This window comes from Pygocentrus nattereri, chromosome 21 (assembly GCF_015220715.1).
Source record: "Pygocentrus nattereri isolate fPygNat1 chromosome 21, fPygNat1.pri, whole genome shotgun sequence".
Lineage (NCBI taxonomy): Eukaryota > Metazoa > Chordata > Actinopteri > Characiformes > Serrasalmidae > Pygocentrus > Pygocentrus nattereri.
The window spans coordinates 3,067,042-3,092,500 of NC_051231.1; the positions used below are offsets into that span (position 1 = coordinate 3,067,042).

General features: G+C 41.6%; 1 protein-coding gene across 11 annotated transcripts in view; it reads right to left on the minus strand.

The window, feature by feature from the left end:
- Positions 1-25,459, minus strand: part of LOC108438615 (band 4.1-like protein 1) — a 183,008-nt gene that overhangs the window by 74,954 nt on the left and 82,595 nt on the right. For all 11 annotated transcript variants that reach the window (XM_037532132.1, XM_037532134.1, XM_037532129.1 and 8 more), the window contains exons 2-3: positions 14,377-14,513; positions 12,577-12,744 (exon numbers count right to left, since the gene is read on the minus strand). In XM_037532132.1, the coding sequence (XP_037388029.1) occupies positions 12,577-12,744; positions 14,377-14,496 (288 nt within the window). In that variant the 5' untranslated portion in view covers positions 14,497-14,513. The remainder of the gene's footprint in view (positions 1-12,576; positions 12,745-14,376; positions 14,514-25,459) is intronic.

A 25,459-nucleotide genomic window follows, 5' to 3' on the forward strand; every position in this document is an offset into this window, starting at 1 on the left:
CGAACGCTCTGAGCTGCTGGAGCTTCACTGCCCATGAAAATCACACTGGACAGTTCTGACGGATTCACTCTTATTGACGTGGAGAACGCAGAACGTTCTGCTCAGGGGTCTCATCTCCTCTCAGACTGAAGGGAACCGTCTTCCACTGACAGTCAGAAACTCAATGACCCCCCTTACAACTGGATTATGATTGGTTCCTCAGCACCTCACAGTTGTAAACATATAGCTCTTTGAAATCGGATGAATCTTATATAATATTAATCTTATATTAATATTACATCTTATATTAATAACCACCCTTCTTTTTATGCCAAAGCTCTTCCAAAGACTTTGTTGGCATGATGATGGCACATAGTTGCAGTTATGGAGACAAAATGCTACCAGCATCTGTAAATCTCCAACAGTGATCCTTTTTATAGAGGAATTCTTGCCTCACTAACCATCCTCCTCACTGTGTGGGTGCAGAATATACTTCTTCCAGGCAGGGTTAGTACAGCCACAGTTGTTTTAAACTTCTTAAATACTGATATAATATTGGATATGGGCATTTTAGGTGCAGGTATTTTTTACAGCCATTGGTGGATTTATGAGGGTCAACACTTTATATGTCTTTTTATTTTTGTGTTATCTAATGTTCACCATGTTCACCGATGAAGAAAATCTGGCCTCACTGACACCTCATATTTATTTCCCGGTGAAAAAGAAAACCAACAACTGCTCAAAAAGTCCTGAACACTGATCTGAGCTTAAAAAATATACTTCTTAAAAGTTTCTAGGGCTGTGAGTAATTGGCACATATGCTTTTGCTAAAAATATGATTGATTAATAAGGGTGTTATTTTCTTAAAATAGATTTAAATTGATGAGGTTGATATTTGTCTCATATTTTCAGTGTGACTTTGAGCCAATTAACCACATAGACATTTTTTATGACCTGCTTACCAAAGTCAGGACAATTTTGCCGGTCTTGATATTTTATTTTTGAAAACAAACACTCACACACACACACACATACACCCATGCACCACACACAAGCTGTCTTAGACCGGCTCAGTGGCTGATGCTACTGATACGGCTGCTGCTTTCCAGGCAACCTGTTTCCGTAGTGACAGTGAAACGGCCGTTGTCATGGAAACAGATGAAGGGTGTTGTAGCTCGGACGCTCACGAGGAGAGAAGTTCTCCTCCTTTTGCTTCATTAGGATTGAGGGAGCACTCTTAATCTTTCCTTTCCACTTCGCTGGAGTAAAGACATTAGTAGGCTGCAATTTCATCATCCTAATAATGAGCAATTAACCAGGCGTAGGACCAATTCAGTCTGAGAAAGACCTGATTGAGATTAATTATATTGGGGAATTGGGCCAAAAAATCAGCTGTTTTGATGAAGATATTTGCGTAATCCGGCAAAAGTCGAACTATTTTGGCAACAAGAATGCCCAACAATATTTAATCCGGTCACATTATGGATTCATCTCCGCTGCTATTTCAGCATATCGCAATATAATCCACTGCTTGTAATCTGTCGATACTGTGCAGCTGAACATTATTACCTGCACACCCAGCTAACAGAAAACACAAGCAGCATGCATGAACCACGAGAGCAGCCCAGTTTTCTCTGACCACTGCTCATTTGCTCTGAACAGCACTCTAGCAATGCACCCTCTGCGCATTAATGAGACCATTTGCCACTGACTTAAAGGGCATAAGACCACTCAAAGGCACCTACTCCCCTTTTCTAGACCCCTATTAAGGCGAGGAACCAGAGCTATGCTGAGAGGAAACTCATTGCCCTGGAATCGGCTCCTGGGGCGAAAGTTGACAAAGTACGATGTGGCTTTGCCCAGGGCTGTTATTATCAACCGCAAGTCTTCAATAGGGCACATTTAATGTCTGTGTCTAACCCTATCATTAATGACACGCAGAAGCCAAGACCCCTCCAAACACAAAAGGCACAGGTGACGATTAATACAATAGAGCGGAGCACAGCATGAATAATAGGCTTTACTTTGTGTTCTGTGATTAGTAGGGAGAATAAAGAAAAGGGGGGGGTGGTGGTGGGGGGGGGGTTCACTGAACCTGAGCAAACCTTATAAAAATGCAATTACAGTGAGAATGTGATAGTCCAGTGCAACCTAAAATAGAAAAGCAAGGTTATAATCCTATTACTCTTATTGGTCACGCACTGTAGTGTATTCCAAAAACATTAATTGGTCCATATTTCCAAATGATGTGCTAAATGGCAAGTCATTTCACACATAGCCCCCCCCCCCCCACCACCACCACCATTTTCAGGGGCTCAAAAGTAGTTAGACGATTTGCTGCTCAGTTGTATGCAGATAAAAGTATAAGATAAAAGTACAAAGTATGCAGATAAAAGTTGATTTCAAGAGTGGAATTTGCGTTTAGAATCTGTTGCTGTTCGTTTATAAAGTCCAAAGAAGTCCAAAGCAAGCCATCATTAGGCCACAAAATCTAAGCAAACCCATCAGAGAGGTAGCAAAAATAAGAAGGAATATAGAAGGTTCACCACACGATGTAAACCACTGGTGAGCCTCAAAAATAGAAAGACCAAAAAAACTTTTAAAAATTAAAAAAAAATAAAAAGCCTGTCCAGTTCTGGAACATCTTATGGGCTATTATGGACAGTGGACACTATGGACAATGAGATAAAGATCAACTTGTCCCAAAAGCGTCTGGTAAAGATTATGATCCAAAGCATACCACCTCATCTGCTAAGCATGGTGGAGGTAGTGTTATGGTGTGGGCATGCATGATTGGTCCCCTATATTATCCATCCATCCATCCATTTTCTAAGCCACTTCTCCGTCAGGGTTGCGGGGGGTGGGTACTGGAGCCTATCCCAGCAGTCTTCGGGCGGAAGGCAGGATACACCCTGGACAGGTCGCCAATCCTGGTCCCCTATATTATGTGCTATATAATGCATAGAGCTGTATTTTGCTCAGATAAAAGTAGGAGGGCTGTGTATGAAAATAACTGTAATTCCTACACCGCTCACCTGATTTGGATGTAAAAACCCTCAAAGCTGTGCCCTCAAAGCTAAAGGTCTGCATAGCAAATCACAGACCACAGGCAAAAATTAGCCATAGTGATCTCAGGTATATAATCTTGGCATCTATTAAAACTTGCATGTTCTCTGAAAAGCTATCCCAGAGTTTATGTGCTACACAAGACAATCTTCCACCAAGCTAAAAGTGATCCTAGGACTTTCCACTAAGTCTGCCTCAACTGAGCCCAGCAGTTCCGACGGGCTATAACGTTTCAACAGATCAGTAAGAAATGCAGAAACTAGGCCATAAAAAGCTTTATATGTCACAAACAAGACTTTGTGCTACTCCTACTGCAGTTCTGTAAAGTTCATAAACAATATAAGATTCATTCTTAACTTTTAAACCGAAGGTCGCCGGTTCGATCCCCAGGGCCGACATTCCATGACTGAGGTGTCCTTGAGCAAGACACCTAACCCCCAGCTGCTCCCCAGGCGCCGTGGTTAGGGCTGCCCACCACTCCGGGCAAGTGTGCTCACTGCCCCCTAGTGTGTGTGTTCACTAGTGTGTATGTGGTGTTTCACTTCACGGATGGGTTAAATGCGGAGGTGGAATTTCCCCGTTTGTGGGATCAAAAAAGTATCACTTAATCACTTAATCACTTAAAATGACAAACATTTTCTTCACTCTGTAAATTTAATGCCGCCTCTCCTCCTCACCCTTTTCTTTTATTCGATTTTAGTGCAGCTTTTGATACCGTTGACCACAAGATTTTAATCCAGCATCTTGAATGCTTGGTCGGCCTCTGTATTTTAAGTAATTGGCAGTTCTTGGTTTTAACAGGGAATCATTCACAAAAAAAGATTTGGCATTTCTTGTGGAGTCCTTCAAGGTCCAGTTTTAGGGCTTTTGCTTTTCTCATTCACCATACTTGGTGTTGTAAATCATATTGAAGCTTACAAGTCATAAAAGTCAGGGCTCTCTTTAAATCTCGTTAGTCCAGCAGATTGCAATGAAGGAGTGAAAAAAGGAAGCACTATGTAACATGCCGTGCCAACACCATGCTGTGTGGTGGGCAAAACAGAATGTCTTTGCAAAGCTTACAGCTTGTGGCAAGCAGCAAAAAACTCATGTGCTTGTGCTTCGAGGGTGTGCCTAATGCCATGGTGTGGTGCTGTTTGTAGTTTGCCATTTTAAGGCTCATCACTGTACCCATGATATAGCAAAATGTATATCATGGCACCACATCATACCAGTATTCAGAAGCACCCCAGCCAAAAAAAGTTTCATCTTGCATGTTTAGCGTGGTAGTAACTTCAGGCTCCTGTAGACGGTGCTGCAGGAGGACGATCAGGCTATAAATACCTGCACTGTGTGTGACGGGATTCATAGATTGAGAAAAGGTGGTACAGTGCAGGGAATGTCTCGTTGCACGGCCGATGTTAATGATTAGCAAAAAGGAGTGATTGTATTTGGGCGGCCAGAGGCCACAGCGTGAAGGAAGTAGTGTACAGTCAACCAGCAGTGGCAAAAATCCCAGTCTACAGGAAATTCTCAACAGAACTGTGGGCAAAAGAAGAAACCGATGGACAGGGGCCACCGGCGCGTTTCAGAGCTTTTTGCTTCCAGGCAAGAATTGTAGAAGTCAAAGCGGTTCTTCACAACCAATTTCTGCAAGAATACTCCACAGGGAACCGTGTACCATGAAGATATGGAGCAGAGTGGCGCGCAAGAGGCCTCACTTCAACTCACAAAGTCGGCCTGTTACAGTGGACAAAGAGACACAAACATGACTGTTAACAACTATATAAGGCTTCCTCGAAATCTGGCCGTACTGCGCAATTCTTTAATTCAAAATTCACCTACATCCAGAAACCTGTCCAGTCCAGGCCGAATCAAATCGCAGCTGGTATTCATGCTCAGGTATTACACGCTTTACGGTATTTCAGTCACAGGTGACAACATTTTTGTCCGGTGAGTTTATTTATAATGATATAGCTATGGTGAGATAATATAGTGAGATTGCATGGCAAAGGGGGTGAGGGTCAGTCACACAGCAAAAATATAATATCACATTATTTTTATTTAACATTGTGACAGGACACAGCGTAGGATCTACGATAAGTCTCATGATATTTGATCTTTTCAGGTTTAACAAGTTGGAATGAAAAAAATGCACCAAAGATCAAAAAGTTGAAACATTTTTTTTTTTAGTTCAACATTTGCGAAAGAAAACTACTTCAGAAAAAAAAAGAACGAGACAACAAACAAACGGTGAAAATACACCGTTACTATGCAGTTTACGCTTTTACTGTACACAAGCTGCTGTTGTAATGGTCTTATTTAGGTTCAGTGCTCTAGACGTGCTGCTGACAGCCGTCATATTCTTTTCAAATGTAATTTTTCACAAAACGGACGACAGATCATCATGTTCACCCACCTCTGGTTCAAAGACCTGCTAACAATAACATTCCCAAATACTCTATTTTCCCCTCGACTGAATGTATCTTATAAAACGCAGCAAATATAGATTTCCCATTGAGTGGGTGGCGTACTGTCCACAGCGCTCTGTATCTCCCGGCCTCTACAATATAGTTTATGTTTAACATTATCCCTGATGCAGTCTGCCAGGCTCTGATTAAACAAGACAGGCCTCGTATTAGATTATACTGGGCCTTTATGAGGCTGCCGATTACATCAGCCGGCTACAATCATTCGTATATGAGAGTTTCTGCAGAGGCCCATCAGAAAATGGTTATTGTCCCTGTGCAAAAAGCCAATCGTGAATACTATTTGTTATGGTATCTTGCAGATCTAATAAACAGCGCAAAGCACAATGTCAGAGTGAAGCATTGGGCCCGACTTTATTTCCTGAAGAAATATCACCTCGTTCAGTAACAGTGTTTACTTTTAATGGTCAATGTTTTCAAGTGTGAACGCAGGAAAGATGCAGGGATTTTAAAGGAATAGAAATCATAAATGTACAATAAAATCAAGAAGTAAACATCCAGCTTGAGAATGCTTTTGTTTTCATTTAGAGTCTCTATTTTATTATTTGTTTGTTTGTTCATTTATTTGTTTCTTTCTTTGCTCGTTTAGAATCTCAATTTATAAATCCTTGCGAAGTCCACGTTTGGTAACAATTGGTAAAATGACATTACATTTTACATTAAGATTCCTTTGTAACTACTACTTTATTAAGCAATACTACTTTATTAAACAATGAAACGACCAATGGTAACAGACGGTGCACTACAGTCATAGGAAGGTGGTTAATTAGAGCTGTTGGCTTAAGGAGTTAGTTACCAGCTGTTGGCTGGACAGAGCTTAACAGTGGACACTTAAAATGTCGTGAAAATTATTCTGCTGTAAAAATCCACAAATAAAACTAATTTGCTGTAGTAACTGCTTAATAAAGTGGTAACAAGCAGCCGGTTTATGAGTAGCAAATAGGCTGATAAGCCTTCATAAGGGCAGTCCAAAGACATTATAATGTCCCCCTTTAACAACTTAAAATCAGTCTTATTATATCCTAACGCTTATTTTCCAGTAACTACAGGGACATTAATGCAAGTTGCTTGAGCTACACGATTAAAAATAATGTTTATTCAAGGGTTCTTTAGCAAAGAAAACAGCTCTACATAGAACTACGAACACTCAAAGAACCATTAGCGTGATTAATTGGGTCTCTGTGCGGTGAAACGGCTCTTCAGATTGATGGAGAATGTGTTGTATGTGGTTCTAGAAAGGGTTCCTCTTTTATTTTAACAATAGCAGAACCCAATAGCAGAATACCCCCCCCCCCACACACACACACACACACACACACATTAATAACAATAATAGTCCTTATTGATAGAGCACCTTTCATATATTCATTCCAGCTCACACACACTAACACACCACCACCACCACCATGTCAGTGTCACTGCAGTGCTGAGAATGACCCACCACCCAAATAGTACCTGCTCTGTGAGGGTCCATGGGGGTCCTGACCACTGAAGAACAGGGTAACAGAGTATCAGAGAAACAGATGGACTACAGTCTGTAACTGTAGAACTACAGAGTGCAGCTATACGGTCAGTGGAGCTGATAGAGTGGACAATGAGTGTGGAAATTTTTTCAAGTAATTTAGCAGAAAATGTTGTCATAGAGAAGTGCGTAATTAGGCTGGACTTACTTGGTGAAACTGTAACGCAAGCGAGCTGTGAGCGGCCTGCCACCTAATTTCTGTGCAATTTACCACGTACCCAAAGCAGTCCCAACAAAAAGAGGCATGCAGCACATTCAGTTACTCCACTAGTAAACCAAATAAAACAGCTTGTGTTAATTCATCTACTGTGTCGATCTCTCAGTACAAAGTCCTCCATCACGTCATCTATGCACACGCGAAGATTTAGTAGCATTAGTTTTGCGTAAGTAATGTTTTGGTTTGTCCATCTGAATTTGTGACAAAATCGTAAGGCAAATTATTCAGGAACTGCATGAAATCAATGTAAATATTTAATTTAATTTATTTATTTATTTTGAAAAAGCCCCTCAGATGAACAGAACGTGTGTTTTATGATCTTCACATATCACTATATACTTATAATTCACTGCTGACAGGCAAAATTTTCTAAAAGTGATGTTTCCAGAGCAGATCACTGAAGAGACGGCGTCTGTTTATAGTTTAGAGCCCAGATTTGGGGAAAAACGGTCGACTTTCAGTAGAAAAACAAAGTTCAGCTTCTTTTATTATAAGGGTTTAAAATGACATCACCGTCTATTAGACTGGAGAGAAGAGCTACAGCCTCACACGACGCCCAGCTTCTGAACGGAGCTTATGAACGTTATGGAGAACATGACCAAGTGCGGTTTGGACCCACCGGTGGTCCCGAGGAGTTAAACAGTTGTTATTGTTAGTTGGCTAGTTCACTAAGCTGGTTAACTTTGAGAAACTCTCGTTTGTTTCTTGGTTAACTGACAAAGAAAACTACCAACATTGAACAAAGTCAGTTAGGAGTTTCTTTGATCCAAAAGGCTGTGAAAACTTTTCATTCTCTTGCTTGTCAAGTTGACGTCATTTGTAATCAATCCTTTGAAGCGGTGTTGTTCGACAAGATGACGTGTTGCTTCACTGGCGTTGTGATTGGCTCTTTCATGAAACTTATTCCATTGAGTCAAAACTGTTGTGGCTGAGATTCAGATGAGTTGCAGGATGCTTTCCATTATGCAACTTAGTTTCATGTACGTTTCAAGCAAAAAAATTGCGTGAATGTTTAACCATATAAAGCCGGCCACAAAAGTATAAAAAGCCAAATTCTTACTAGTAACTATGCTAAAATTTTAAATAAATAATCAGTATTAACTTAGCCGTATTGGTTTAACAACAAAATAATAAAAATAATGCTGTAAATTTGCTAAATTTGTGGTTCTGCAGTCACGGCACACAAAATGCAGCACTCCACAGTTTCAGCATGTAAGCATAGGAAACAAAGCAGCTCCACAATCTCTGTCAACAGAGCTCTCTGTTAATGTCAGTAGCCGCTGCCTATAGATGACCATTTTAAGAAGTTGCTTTCTATGCATAAAAAAGCAGTAGGATTAGCATAATGACTGAGAAAAGCTAGACTGGGTTTTAAAACGCACAGCAAGCCTTTGTTATTTATATTGCTTAGACAGAGGAAAGTTGCTGAAAACTTTACTATTGAGCACATCATTAAACAATTGATTCTAAGTGTCTTGCATTAAATTATGAGCATATCACTGCTATCAGAAGAAAACCAAAAGGTACCAGAATGGTAACTTTACAGGAGAAGGAAAAAACATACATTACTTTCAATGTAAGTTAATGGAACCAGACTTTTTATCAAGTCATTTTTGGCCATTTGTTTTGGTCCATCCTTCATGAAATGTATACAGAATATAAAGGCCAACAAGCATTTTCAAATGATGTCAAAAACTGAAAATCGGCCAAAAAAGGAGATACGAGGTTTTGCTCCGACAGCAGCGATATAATAGATTCCCTATCATCTTTAATGAGCTAATTTTTCGCTGAACTCAGAGACTCAACCAGGGGGCTCTCTCGGTATACAGCAAGCTCAGGTTAGAAACACATTTTTAATGTAAATAAACAAATAAGAGCACAGTATATGGCGATGTAGAACCTATAGAGCCCTGCAGAAAATGTAATGCATGGAATTAAATTAGCCAAATACTGTGTTTCAGATCTATCAGCACAAACATAAAATCGTAAATAAAATAAAAAACAATAAAAAACACCCCCACTTCATGGTTTTTATTTACATAAGTGAAATCAGGTGTGTATGTGTGTATTTTCGTGTCCATAGCACGGCAGTGAGAGGAAATGTGTAACGGGGAGCAAGGAGGCGGACGCATATGCGGAGATAAGCGATGTTTATTATGGGCAAATCCAGGGGCATCGTCTAAATGGTCCAGGGTCATAGATCCAACACGGATCGATCGGGGGACAGACATGACAAACCAGAATCAAACAAGCCGAACAGCACAAAGACCAATACATCCAACAAAGACCAGCCAACACAGGGCTGAAATACACAGGGCTGAAATACACAGGGCTGAAATACACAGGGCTGAAATACACAGGGCTGAAATACACAAGGCTGAAATACACAGGGCTGAAATACACAGGGCTGAAATACACAGGGCTGAAATACACAGGGTAAACGAGGGATCACAAGACACAGGAGGAAACACAGGTGGGAACAATCAGGGGCTCAGAGTCACTAAACAAGGGGGCAGGACTACAAAACCAAAACAAAGAACATGTGTGCAAAACCAAAACACAACATGAACACATGGACAGGACTGGGAGGGGCCAACCGTGACAAAATGAGACTGCGATACGTGACACAATAAAAGTTTGCTGGCTTAAGCTTTATAACGATGTCACCACCTGACATTGTGCAAAGTAACAGCCACCTTACCTTAAAAATAGGGGCTGATACAAAAATCTTGACTTTGACACAAACATTTAAATGACACTTTTTCAATACTTTGATTTAAACTACTAACCAAAAGTGGGCGTGGCACAAACCACGTTCTAGATTTTGAAACGAGCAAGCATATCGGCTCACATATGCTAATAAGATTACTTGGTTAGTGAAATTTTGGCACTGGACACCATGAAATTTGAAAGTAGAATTTAGTAGAATTTAAGTAATTGAGTTTCTGATATTCAGTCCTAGTCAAAAGTCATTAAGAGTGGATCAGTATGGTCAGGAGTTTTATCCTGATATGGCTGGACGAAGACCCAAAAAACCTTCCCAGAATAATAACAATCACAGATGAATGGACACACAGTCAGACAGACGCAGTGAGGACCACACAACACCCACAATTCATATCATTTTGGACGAAAACTGAAAGTGCGATTTTTGATCATTTTCAGATGATATGACTTGCATTAAGGATGCACGGGGACATTTGGGCCGAACGCTTAACAAATCATCTAAATGACAATGAAAATAAACAGTGATTAAAAATGAATGTGGACAAAAGTATTGGGACACCTACACATTACACCTACAGAAGCTTTTATGAATCCCATTCTAAATCCACAGGCATTAATATGGCGCTGGTCCCCCTTTTCAGCTCTAACAGCTTCCAGTTAGAACTCTAACTCTAACCAACTCTTCTGGGAAGCTTCCTACAAGATTTTGGAGAGTGTCTGTGGGACTTTCTGCTCATTCATCCAGAAGACCATTTGTGAGGCCAGACAGTGACGTTAGACGAGAGGGTCTGGCTCACAATCTCTAGTTCATCTCAAAGGTGTCGGATGGGGTTGAGGTCAGGGCTCTTTGAAGTCCAGTTCATTTCAAAGGTGTCGGATGGGGTTGAGGTCAGGGCTCTTTGAAGTCCAGTCAAGTTCAGCACTTTCTGCACTGGGACTCAGTCATGCTGGAACAGAAAGGGTTCTTCCCCAAACTTTCCACAAAGTTGGAAGTGTAGAATTGTCCAACATGTCTTGGTGCTGAAGCATTAAGATTTCCCTTCACTTTAACTAAGGGTTCTAGACCAAAGCCTGAAAAACAGCATCATAGCATCATCCCTCCTCCACCAAACTTTACAGCTGGCAGTCACGCAGGTAACGTTCTCCAAACCAAAGACTCGTCCATCAGACTGATAGATAGTGAAGTGTGATTCGACTCCAGCTGACGCTTGGCATTGCGCTTGGTGATGTAAGGCTTGCCTGCAGCTGCTCGGCCATGGAAACCCATTCCATGAAGCTCCCTATGCACAGTTTTCGTGCTGATGTTGATGCCAGAGGATGTTTGAACTCTGCCGTTACTGATCAGCAGAGTGTCAGTGACTTTTATGCTCTACACTCTTCAGCACTCAACAACCCTGCTCCATATGTGGTCTGACACTTCGTGGCTCAGTTGCTGTGATTCCTAAACACTTCCACTTTTCAATAATGCCACTCACAGCTGATTGTGGAATATCTAGGAGAGAAGAAATTTTGCGAGCTGACTTGCTGTTACAGCACCACGCTGGAATTCAGAGAGCTCTTTAGAACGACCTACTCTTTTACCAATGTGTGTGAAGGCAGGCTGCATGGCTAGCTGCTTGATTTTATACACCTGTGCCAATTGGACTGAATGAAACACCTGAATTCAAGAGGTGTGTGCCAATACTTCTGTCCATATAGTTTATGTCATATTATCAGCATTATGTCTCTGTGACACACACTGAGCTACATAATCTGTTATTTCACACCACACAGTGTCATGACAACCTAATGTCAGACCAAATCTATATCACCTGACGTAGGTGTATTGTTAACGTGACATCCAAGGCAAATGTAACCTTTATGACCATTGGCACAGATTTAAATAAGTGTTTATAAATGTCTACAAACAACAACTCAGCAGTGCTTCTGTTTCTTATATTCTGTATGAATATTCCGCTGCAACTTGACCTTGGGAATTGACAGGCACTTAAACTATGACACTGTCTTTTCATAGGAGGTCTGTCTCACCGCTGCTGAAGAAAGTAGAAAAGCTACAGGCCATAATTCATAAAAGCAGCCTTTGGTAACAGTGGGTTAAACTAGCCTTTATTTCATATTTAAGTATGCAGAACATTGCCAGCCCTCAGAAACATCTCCGATTAGAGGCATACACACCTAGTCGCACAGGCTGTCCCTGGACAAGCATTTAAATATTGCTATGAATATTTATGAGAAAAGTCATAAGATAAAAAAAAGCTTCAGGAAAGAAAAACCATTAATTTGAGGTTCTAGCATGGACACTGAAACCTTGACTTGGCCTGACCGCAAGGTGCTCTCACAGCACGCTAGTCATTCACCTTTCAGCAACACTTTGCAGCTTCAACATGCCAAAACAGAGCTACACCCATGAGAGGAAACATATTAGCTTTGGAAATAACCAGAGGTGCAATAAAAAAGCAACCTGATCTCGAGGTTGTCGACGGACGACATAAATAGAAAGATTTAGTGCTTTGATGCATCATAGAGGACATAAAAATAATTGCAGTGCTTAGTCCATTTATGAGCTGATGAAGGATTATGGTGGTGAGATTTCCTACCTCAATGCTAGCTTCATACTCAGAGCTGTCCAGGAGAGCCACCTTGAAGGGGAAAGTCTTGGAGCGCTTGGAAGGTTTCTGTGGGGATTTGGGGCTTTTGCCTGGTGTTGTTCGGTCCGACGTGTCGTCTGGATCTTTGTGGTCATCTGGACGTTTGCCATCTTGGTCCTGAAAAAGCAGGAATGTGAAGATAACGTCCCTAAATATACATCTAAAATGGTCAAAATGCTGGCATTGTATCATCTCCAAATTATATCTTTATATGCTATGTAAAGGCCAGCTGACATATTCAGAAGGTGTAAAATGAACACATTAGTTACAAGTTTTGATATGATGGGATGATATTAAACATTTCAAGGCATACAGTTCTGTGCAAAAGCCAAATATCACTCAGTCATTTCATTTCCAGTCATAACAGCCTTTAAGTCCAAGTTATTCATTTTTCAGTGTCAGGAAAGAAAAAAAAAACAGAAAATCACACAGAAGCCTAATATACTATAAAATATGATATCATTTTTTCAGTATTTAGAGTGGCCACCTTTCACTTTTCTTACAGCTTTCATTCTTTTCAAGACACTGTCTTGACCACGGGGCAGTCGTGGGCTGGAGCTGTGGGAACCAACCCTGTGACCGGAAGGTTGCTGGTTCGATCCCCTCGGCTGACGGTCCATGATTGAAGTGTCCTTGAACAAGACGCCTGACCCCCAACTGCTCCCCAGGCGCTGTGGATAGGGCTGCCCACCGCTCCAGGCAAGTGTGCTCACTGCCCCCTAGTGTGTGTGTGGGTGTTTCATTTGATGGATGGGTTAAACGCAGAGGTCTTATTCCACAGTGATAAACAGTTCAGTATTCTATCCGTTTTTTAAAGGAATGTACAGGGATGTTAAGTCCATTAACCTTACTCCGCATCCCAGATGTCCAGTTGTGGCATTCTAGTGCAAAATTTCCTTTTTTTTAATCTATTTCCTTTCCTCAGTAAGGTTTCTTCATAGCTACACATCATAGCACTGAACGTCTCACAGTGGAAGGATGGACAGAAACACCTGTGGATGTTTTCAGATCTGAAGCAGCTTGATTTCCTCCCCTCTCTCGAAGATGAAAGCTTTCAGTGCTGTTTATCTGATGGGGGACAGATTCGGTGTCTCCCAGGTCTGCACGGTAAGTAGAATCACATTTCCTTAATTTCTTCAGAAGATTAAGAAGAACCGGAGTGGCAACCTCGGACCTAACTTTCATGTACACTGTTTATTTTTGCCCCATTTTCGAGTACGCCTGCCCAACATGGCATGGAAACCTGACACTGCACAGTATCTGCATGCCAAATCGTCATCGGCAGGGCTTATTCTACATATCAAGAAGCCCTTCACACTCATCCTAAGCTGCTCTTTCAGAGAGTGGCCACCACCTTCAAGAGCCCAGATGTCAGGCTGGAAAACCAGAGACAGCAACAAACTACAGAGCCCAAAAATGAGAACCGATAGATTCCGGAAGTCACCCGTTCCTTTTCTCACAAGAACATGAAATGAAGATTTATAGAATGGTCTGCATCTTTGTCAGGCATACATCATCTTATTTATTCATTCATTTAGTTAAATTTTTCTTTTCGTTTAGAAATGTGTAAGTGAGCATTACATGTAAACACTCATGTAATTCCGTTTTACTTTCTGTAAAACTGAAAAATGAGTCCATTCAAATTCATCCAGATTTCTGGCTTCTAAAATGAGTGAAGGTCTTAAATGGTGTCATTTCGGTTCCCTACAGTTCCTTACAAAATGCCATTGAGTTGACATAACACATCACCTGTTTGGCCATTTTGCCGTCTGATGCTGACTCGGGCATGCTGCCTGCTGCCCCCTTGTGTTGGGGCGGTTCCTCTGCTGCGCTCTTCACCTCTGCATCAGGACCCGTTTCTGTCGTCATGGTAACTTCTCTTTATCCTACAGAAACAATGAATATTTTATTATATCATACAGTATCACCATGGTAGTGGTTGGTATAGTGTAGTGGGTAACACCTCTGCTGTCTATGCTGGAGACTGGGGTTCAATCCCCACCTGGGTAAGTACCCTACACTATACCAATAAGAGTCCTTGGGCAAGACTCCCAACACCACCTTCGCCTACCAATGTTAAAAAAGATCAAATTGTAAGTCCCTCTGGATAAGAGCATCTGCCAAATGATGTAAAATATTCTGGTCAAGCTCAAGAACTTTCCAAAAGATATTTCAGTAATTTGCACCAAATTCAAAGTATGATTAATGCTTTTCTCTCTTCCTTCCTCTCACTGAAACAACGTCAATGCAAGTAACTCGATGCAATTCATCAGCTGAGCAAAGTGAAGTGATGCAATTTTATTTCTTACTGCTATAAAGGAGTCACTCATTTTAATCCACACACTCACACAAACATCTTCTCTTTCCACTAAATGAGGGTCAGGCTGTCATATCCCTGCTGCTGGAGGCCATCATAGACATCCTCTTCAATTTACCCCACTCTCCTCAGAGGAATGTCAGTCACTTTAATTGAACACCCTAGACCTTTCCGAGTCTGTCTAATCCAATCACGGGCCTATGCCTCTGCCCTCATGACACAAATCCCATCAACATAATGCGGCAAAGGCCAAGGATGTACACCACATGGGACAGAGGAAACATGACCCACCCCAGCCAGCATGCTCCAGAGCCGAGCTGCAGGCTAACCCTTGTGGTGACTGCTTCCAGTGGTGTGCAACAGGGGCGTATTTTAGGCCCACTGAAGAAGAACACAATGGGTTACTTGCATTCGTGGCCTATAAATAAGAATCAATTTTGTCCCATAGGGACAAAAGAGAGAAACATCTTTGACCTGTGTCAGGTCTAATTTTCCACAAGCAGTGTGGTACAGCTGAGCTGTCCGCTACGGTACTAAATCAATTTTTCATCACTTTCCGAGGTGCAAAAATTACGAGACTGTAAAGCTGCCATTGCGCAGCCGCTTCCTTTGGGGGCAGTATTCGGCTGCACGGCTGAAAGTAATAGCAATGTGTCTTCAGGCCCAGTTCTCAGGCTTTCACAAACGGATGAGACAAATCTCAAATCAAGTGGCTTATTCTCATCCATCTGCACTGACTGCGTTATCTGTATTTCATTAACTGCTTATGGCCAGCAGTTTGGCTAAACGACATGCACATAAAATTTCAGTCTGCGGTCATTTTTGGCTGAAGACAGAACTCATGCAGGCTGACAGATGTTGCCTTCACATTTACTGCTGAAGAAAGTAAAAACCTTCCTTTGTTTCTACTAAACAACTTAAAGGAACCTGCATCTCTCAGCCTAGAGATGAATGATGATATCCGAGTCATCTTGTTTAGATGTTTAGATCTGACTGACATTTCAAATCCACATATGGTGACTTCTAAATTGTATTCCGAGCAGAATGTTTCGGGAATGCTGAGCCTCTGTATTTCATTCAGATAAGCATTTATAACCTTCCAGAAGGGTTATTCTCATGAAACATGGCCCAGCTTGAAAATGTTTCCATTTTTTTTTCAGATATACAAACAGAGATGCGTGTTTGAACGATTCATAATAAACCTGAATGATTTTCTTGCTTTATGATTTGATTTTTAGCAACTTTTTCAATTCAAGTCACCAAATTCTCATTACTGCACAGTAGGATTTTAAGATAATTGATCATTCTCTTTTTATAAGCTCATATTTTATAATCGTTGTCAGACTAAGTATTTCAAAAGGTAATCATGGGCTTAATTTGGGCAAAAATTGGGCATTTAGTCCCAACACCCACAGTTTATGGATGTTTACATATGAGCATCAGTATCGGCATCGGCAGATATATACATGAAATATCACACATTGGCCACGACCCACAGTTCTCATATCGGTGCGTCCCTAATATCGGCTGTGTTTGTAGCACGTAGTCGATTACCAGAGACAAACAACAGTTAAAGGCTATAAACTCAGCATTGGTTTCTGTTATAAGTGAGTTTGGCTCAACAGATTTTTAGGCCTGTCACAACACAAACATTTCATTTCTTCTAAAGAATAACTGACATATAAATAATTATTTTTTGTGCATTTCATGTAACTTACAAGCAAAAAGGGCCAAAGACGGATAAACTCAAGTTCAAATAAACAAACATCACTCCACGCTGCCCTCTACAGGCATTATAACAACAAATCAAATTGTGTAATGGTGTAAACGCCATTATTTACCTCAATCAATGGTTTTTCAGCTTTTTTTTATTAGGTTTACATGTATTTGCCTCAACATGACCAGCGTCATGCCCCTGATTCACATTCTGTTTGTTGTGACATAAACATGTGATTGTGAAAGGTTTAATAACATTTACATGCAAGTGTTGCTCCCCTCGTCAAATTATAGGTTTTGTTGATTTTCTACATGAAAAAGGTTCAAATATTCCCTACAGAGAACCCACTTTTGCGCATTAACTGCACAGTTCCTTGCTGATTTTAACATACTGGGGGGAAACCTAAGCATGAAATATGACCTATGAAAAAATTATGGCATATTTTATATTTAATGTTCACTTTTTTCTGGTACACTCTCAGAAAAAGGTACTAAACTGTCACTGGGGTGGCACCCTTCTTGTCGTTAGGGACCCTCAAGGGTAGATATGAAACAAAATTGTACCACAAACCATTAAAATTATAGTTCTGTTTTAAAACATTCGGTTATGAAAAGGTACAAATACCAACTTTTCACCTGGAAAAACTGATTTAAGCTTCACAATCAGACCTTAAACCCACTGGAGAACCTCTGAGGGAACATTTACACTGTTTGTACTAGGATGAATCAAAATGGTATTTTTTCCGACACGGCATGGTAAACAAACAAATAGGAATGTGTGAAAAATGCCACACTGAAGTTTGATGTACAGGGTGTGTCAACTTATTTTCACTTAGAAAATCGACCCCTCTGGATCCTCTAACATTGGATCTGCCACATGAAATCACACAAATCAGAATTCATTTTCATAGGTCCATTTTCCAACTTCATCCCTCGCTGCGGTCGGAAAATGACCTCATATTTCCATCTTTGTTGTTTTTCTGTTTTTGACCTAATCTTAAAATCCCTGCTGTTCTTTACATTGTGTGTAAATTTCACGACAAATTGACGAAAAGAAACAGCCCAAAATGTCTTGGAAAGACGTCTGGTTCCATTGACTTCCATTAAAAGTGAAGTAGGTTTTTTCCTTCTCCTGTAAAGTGACCAGTTTGAAGATTCGAGGTTTTCCTCCAACAACAGCGATATATATGTAAGGTATATATAGAGACATACCTGAATAAGCTTTGCTCTGACTGGCTGCCCTGTATTGTACCTTAAAACACTATTTATAACTGTGGTGCGAACAGGCAGGGCTAAACTCTTACAGGCTGAATAGGAGAATATGGAAATGAGATGGTTGGCGTGACAAAAATGGTGCATCCAAAGCAGATTGTTGTGCTGCTTACTGTCTATATGTTGAACAAACATTTGATTTGTCTGGAAGTATTCAAACATTTGCTCATGGCTGTAATTAGGAGAGGACTATGAGTTCTTCTATTGTTTTGTAAGTAGAGGGGAACACAAAATTATCATCTACAGTAATTGATGGCACAATCCAGGCGCACTGAGATTAGGTGGAAGTTTATTCTTCTCTTCTATCACACATAAACATGACCTGGGAGCCACAATGTATAAATAAAGCAGTATAGACAAAAGCGTCAACAAACAAATGCTTCCCACATCCCGGGCACGACGACCTATACATCACAGCACTGCGGACGAACGACTGAGCGGATTTGCTGCGACAGACGTGCAGGTGTGCTGTGGAATATGCAAACGCAACCACGCCAATTTTCAGGCCACTCACACTCTGAGTTTAACCGGGTCTGCTGTCTAGAGAACTTTAATGGCTTCAGATTAATTACCAAATTAACGAGGGCTGTTGTCACCCATAGAGAGAGGGCCAGACATTTGCAGCCATTCATTTCCTGTCACAGCCCATTAACCACAACAGCCTTGTCCCCAAACACAGAGTCAGAGTGCCTCACACGCTGCCGCAGTCGAGAAGTAGGTGACGCTAGCTGCACGTAATGAATTCCATATGCAGCTGATGGTAAAAGCCTGCAGACACCCCAACCTGCCAAATTCCAGGCTCCACAACACGGGGAAAGTCTTTAGCGATAGGCCGGCGAATCAGTCACGACGCTGCCCTTCAGAAACGCTTCATTACTGCAAGCGTCTGTTTTTAAAGCTTGATCTGAGCGTCTTTTCCTACATTTAGCACTCGCTGACATGATCGCGCTCAAAAAGAGCTGGGCACGTTTCTGTCCCAGCATCCCATAACGTTCCTGAACCTTCTGTTCTCTATGGAGATCCAGCACAAAGCAACACAGGTGCACATGACATGGACATCTGATGTGGCTTAACAGCTTCCAGTGGATCCAGTGCTTTTAGTCACGGTCTTATATTTCAGTAACAACATCATCTACAAATATTCACCAGATTCAGCCCATTTTGTTGCAATGTCAGAGTTGTTATACCAGTTCAATCCCTTTTCACAGTAGCCATAGAACTTAATTACAGCCTATTTTGCAGGTCCAAAAGTTCAATTTTCATCATATTTTGAAATAGAAGTGATTTCCAACCAAGTGATTTCCATTCTGCCGGCAGAATGGCCACAAGCAGGCCTATAGAAAGAGGTTAAACCATGTTTGGGCACTTAAGTGTCATTTTATCCTGTGGAATTGATACCAGTCAAACACAAACACACACACATGGACTACATGACCCAGAATACAATGGGTGATCAGCTGACCTCAAGTCTCCACACACGCCCCTATCAGCGTTCTCGACCACCCGAGTTCTGATGTGTTCCACCTGCTTGTTTTGATCATGCGATTGCCTCAGTTAGCCTCTAAGCCCCGGCATTAGTCTCAGCCATAGTGAGGAATTGTTTCATTGTGCAAAGTACTGAGCGGCCATTCTATTGTCCTTATCTTGTGTATGACCCGTGCATTCATTCCTTTCGACTCCGTTTTCGGATTTGCCCTTTGCTTTGATTGCCCTGGATATTCGCTCTGTGTGTCTTGACCTTTCTGCCTGTTTTTTCGACAACGACTTTGGATTCTGACTTCAACCTTAAAACGTGTTTGTCTTTCTTTGTCCGCGAGCATCTGAGATCTGTGAAACCGTGACACAAAACAGCTTTACAGAAAATCCAGGTGCAAACCCAAAACAAGCAAGACAGTGGCATGGAAACACTCCGGAAGAGCAAGAGGAAGAAACCTTGAGAGGAATGTACATCTTCCTTAAACTCGCCTTTAAAGCCTCTTCATATAAAATGATGTACGCCATTTCACACGTGTCTCCAATGTGGACAGTAACTGAGTAACTGAGTAAATGTAATTGGTTTCTGTACTTTAGTATTTTTGGTGTATCTGTACTGAAGTTTCTCCGTTCTGGGCGACTTTTTCCTTTCACTCCACTACATTTCAGAGTCTAATATCCGACTTTTTCCTCCTACATTTTGAGAAATCTGTCGTTCCTTTTGGTTTCTGTGTGTATAAAAACGTAACATGTCAAAACGAAAGAAGCGCAAAGCCAGAGCACCAATCAGGGCCCAGCGGTCACTTTGTTTAGAGCTGGTTTTGACCTGTTGGTCATACCGACCCAGTGCAGCACGCGGTTCAACGTCAGCGCAGCAGCGTAAAACTTTGGGAGAGTCTGTTCAACATAAATGATGAACTAACCTAACTTTGTGTAAATAGAGCTCAATATAGAAATATGTCCACATATGCAGTCGAGACTGACGCGGCTTTTTTCTGAATTTCTACAAACACCATTTCATTTTATAGTAAATGAGTTTGGGCTGGTTTATGTTTATGAACAGACGCCTACAGATCAACATAGTAAAGGAGCTCATCTGTGATCCTGAGTTTAAAGCCAGTTTTTATTCAACTTAAACTTGGAACTAAGTTGTAAATAAATCTGAAACTGAAACTTTGCTTGTGTGTAAAAAGTGATTTCAGAGCCACTCGGTTCTCCCTGATGGAAACTGTTTACCTTCAGTGTTTTGTGCTTCTGATCATTTTAATAGACGTCAGCGTCACTAATTAATGACGTTCTATTAAAAGACTGGTTTACCAAGAGAGACGCTGGAGGACTTTCACCTGAAATGAGTTCATGAAGCCAGTCTGGTTATAAAAATGATAACAGGACATCAGAGCCAGAATTACTCTTTTAGTACTTTTACTTTATACTTAAGTACATTTGAAGGGAAATACTTTAGTACTTTTACTCAAGTGGAGGTCTAAAGGGAGGAACTTCTACTTTTACTGGAGTGATATTTACCTTGGGGGTCTCGACTTTAACTCAGGTACATGGTTTGTGTACTTCGTCCACCGCTGGTGATGGGTAGTGATTTTCCCATTGTCTGTTGTTCAGTATCACACAAAATGTAGACGGACACAAGAATCCACCAATTACACAGTAAAAGGCACGCATGTATCTCAACCCCTCTTCACAGTCTCATAACCATAAGATGGAAGGGCGTCTATACAGACTGAGGAACTGTTTAGACCGTATTTCTGTTTGCATAATCACAAAGACACAGAAACACATATAGAAACATCAGGTTTGAGTTTGAGGACCTCAGAGGGTTAACAGGGAATTCAGAAAAGAAAAAATACGAGTTATCAGAGAAACAATTGAGAAATCCATCTATGGAAACCAGACGCTACTAGTCAGAGGTTTAGTTTTACTGCTACACTTACTGTTACAGACACTGACTGACATTAGTGGCCTATCAGAGCAACTCATGAGAAACAGGTCTATGAAAAGCAGTGACGACTGTAAGTCTGTCATGACACTACGTTATGAATAAGAGCAGAAGAGTATAGTCTGAGAAAATGTCTAAGGCTGAATGGTTCTAGTTTGACGGCCTCAGCGTTCTTCGTGTTAAACTAAATTCGAGGGTTTGGTGTCGCCTGTCGCGGATGCTCCACAGGACACGAGGACAGTTTATGATGAGTTTTCTAGCTGCTGGAAAACGATCCTTTCACTGCTCTACCTATGGCGCCATTCGAGTTCAGAATGCTGCCGCCATTTAAGGTGGAACGGGAAAATTCGATCATGAAGACGCCGATCATGGAGCCTCGTCCTCTTGTGAACCTAAATGTAAGACAACTTGTATGTTTTGGTGCTCAGTGCTAGTTTAGTACTGCCCAATAATAGACGTCCTACATTTAGGAGGTTTTCACTGTTTATTTCACAGTGAAACATTAGTGTCTCTGCCAAAGCGCTCAGCGTACTTCTTGCAAAACGAAGCTCCTCAAAGTCGTCCATCTCTGTTTCATGGCACGCCTCTTTTTCACCAACCAAGCGTCCAGTTTGCCCAGCATGGTGAACAAAGCCTCCACGCGACGGCTGCGGTTGCAATTCCATCATATTTTTCTCTGAAGCCAGGCGAATGTCGTTACCGCAAGAAGTCTGCCGAGCCCTTAAGGCCCAGTCCCTTTTCAGCCCTCACCACTACCACTCAGCCCTTAACCCTCTGGTTTGCGCGTTCATGTCTTGGGATGGGGTGTCTCAATATTTACTGAGATAGAGAGGTGGGGTGAAGTGTTAGAGGCACATGTCCCTCCAAACAGAGAGATATGAGAAAAAAAGAAAAACCGGCCAGACGGAGAACAAGAGACCAAAGAAACCCACAAATGTGAGAATTTTCCGCGTTAAAAATGACAATCATCCCTGTTTTATCTTAGTTTAATGTTGTTTCAATGTATTATGGTCATCTTCTACATAATGATAAAAAATCGCTTGTTATGTACAAAGAATATAGCAGGCTAATGTCTCGGTAGCCAGCTGGGTAACTTTCCCATTCCACCTTAAATAGTCCAGCAGTTCTGACGCCTGAAGCGCCAGAATGTACCTGCTGCTCTATTTGAGGTGGAACGGGAAAATTCAAACAAGAATCTGGAGAATATCTGACTTCAGCTTCACATCACTGAAGAATTAGTGGGGGTGATAATAAATAACTGCCCCCCTCTTTGAAGGCGTATGACCCCTAAATGTAACTAAAGCCCAGCAGTGAGGAGCTGAACTTTCCCCTCCTCTGCTGTCCCTGCAGACGGGCAGGGTCGCCTACAGAGCGGCGCTAGTAGCTGTTAATGAAGTGATGCTCTTTTATTAGAGGGGCTCATTTCAGAGGGAAGATCTCAACCACTGCCCTGTAGCTCAGTAACAAAGGGTGAGGGTGAAAAGAAGAAATGGGACTGGGCCCTAAGCCTGTGGAGGCACCAGTATCACTGGGAGAGTGAGTGGCGTTGGCTTGTGAGGCTCTCTGCACAGCAGCACAGTGAACTGACAACACAACGGAAACCAAAACTAGGCAGCATGACAAGCTTTAAAAGGTAGGTGGCTATGAAGGCATTAAAGAGTAAGACGGTCTGGAATCTGATACATGCTTCTACATCAGATAGTCATGCCAGTGTATTCAGAGGGGGGGGGCACGCTGCATGTTTGCTAGCCAGCCCACCCTTTCATGCCTTCCTCTCCTTTGTGTGTGTGTGTGTGTGATCTGGTTTGTTTTCGTGTCAAGAGTCGTTCTCTCAGTAGTTTGGTTTTTAATGCTGACAGAAAGGGAAAAGAGCAAGAGAGGGAGAGAGAGAGAGCAAAGAGAGAGGGAGGAGCTGCCGGAGATTCAGTTGCTATGGAAACAGATGTGAACAATTTTTATCGCCCAAGCTGTGTTTGACAGAGCTGTGTATGAAGGGGTGGGGTGGGGGCGGGGGGTGGTGGTTGGGGGGGGGCATGTATAGAATTAGAATGAAAAAAAGATCAGAAGCAGAGAACCGGCTGGAAGGAGGGGCGAACGGCAGGGAGAGAGTGAAGAGGAGCGTTGGGAGAAGGTGATAGAAGTACAGAGGCATATAAAGGCAGTCAATGAAGCTGAAGGCTTAGTGCCGGATTGCTCGCTGGACTTAGAGCCCGAGCCATGGGGACCCTGAACCGGCTCGTCTAGACATCGGCTGTCAGAAAACAAACGTGGTTACCTCTCCTTCTGCGGCCAGCCAGAGCTAGGGACTATTGACCGGCCTTGGACACCTACTTCTGCTCTCCTTTTCTGGCTCTTGCTCCACAAAGCTCTGCAGTGGGACAGCGTTTATCTCAGCAGTAGCTGACCAGTCCACTATTCAAACCCCACTGCAGGCCCACTGTAAACAGCAGTACCTGCTCTATAATCTGCCCACTTCTCCACACTGAAAAACTGCCTACAGAACAGAATGGGGCATGCTGGATGTGGACATTTGATGGGGGTAGTCGGTCAGGTACAAACACGTTCAGGTACAAACACGGATTCTTTTCCAAGTCATTTTAGGTCGTTTCTTTGTGTCTATTCTTCATAAAATATACACACAATGTAAAGAACAACAGGCTTTTTCAAATCATGTCAAAAACTGAAAAACAGCAAAAATGGGGATACAAGGCTAAATACATACAGATATTAAATACTTTTAAAGTTGTCCTACTTTGCTACATGTTATAATATCAAAGCTTTTGTTTCAAATTTTAATAAATAAATTACCATTTTTAATAGTTACCTACTTAATAGATTTTGAGAGGTGTAAATGTCTAAAATCAGTTTTATTTTAATGCACTGAAAATGGATTGGCCTAACAGAGGTATCGTATATTACGGTGATACATGTCACTAATTATTTTACAGGAGTATAACGGCGACAGCAATGAGCAAAATGTCATGACGCCTTTTTTGCTTAACGTAGTAACAGCTTAACTGAATCAAATGTACACTACATAGTTACACTACTGTTCAAACGTTTAAAGTCTCTGTTTTCAATGATATACAGCCAGTTTTGTTGCAGCCACATGTATAAAATATATTTCATACGTGTTCCTGCATGAAAATTCTACAATAACTGTGCGTCTAATTTGAGTCTACTTGGTTAAAATCGAATTGCAGAAAGCTGCAACAATTGTGAAACAAAAATGTAGACGGTTATATAACAACTCATATGGAAACTTATCAGAAAATGAATGTGCGTCACATTCAAAACGCAGTGAATTACTGATCAAAAAGCCATTCACAGTAGTTTTGTGACAAGAAATGACTAAAGATGCATAATTACAGTCCATTATACAACATTTGCTGTTCTTTTTAGCAGGTTTTAACTTCGTGCGGATCCCAAAACACTTCACATCACACATACCTCTATACTGCATTAGTCCATATTTAATACAACAATTACTAAGCGTCAAGTGATAACTGCTGCGTAGCTCGACGTATTTCTCATGCTTCTGTTTTTGCACTAATGTTTGTCTATATGCTAAATATGACTTTGAAATTATATGGAAATCCATACAGCAGCTAGTGGGGATGGGCATTTCGGTCCAGTATGATATGTGAATTTGTGAGGTATCACTCAGAAACATTAGCCTGCCGCAGTAGGTCTTTCTATGGCTTCCATTCTTTCAAGCAAACCGACAAACACTCTGGTAAAAACCTAATACTACGCCTCTTATGAGAAGGTATATCGCTAAAAATAAGCAAAAAAATGTACTACTTGATTTTAAATTTAAGTTAAGATTAAGAGACCCTGCCCGGCGATGGACTGGCGACCTGTCCAGGGTGTATCCTGCCTTCCGCCCGATGACAGGCTTTGGGATAGGCTCCTGCACCCCCCACAACCCTGAGGGGGAAGCAGCTTAGAAGATGGATGGATTAAGTGACCCTTATTAGTCGCACAACAGGGAAATTTGACCTCCAAATTTACCCCATCCGTGCAGTGAAACACCACATACACACTAGTGAGCACACACACTAGGGGACAGTGAGCACTTGCCTATCCACGGCGCCGGGGAG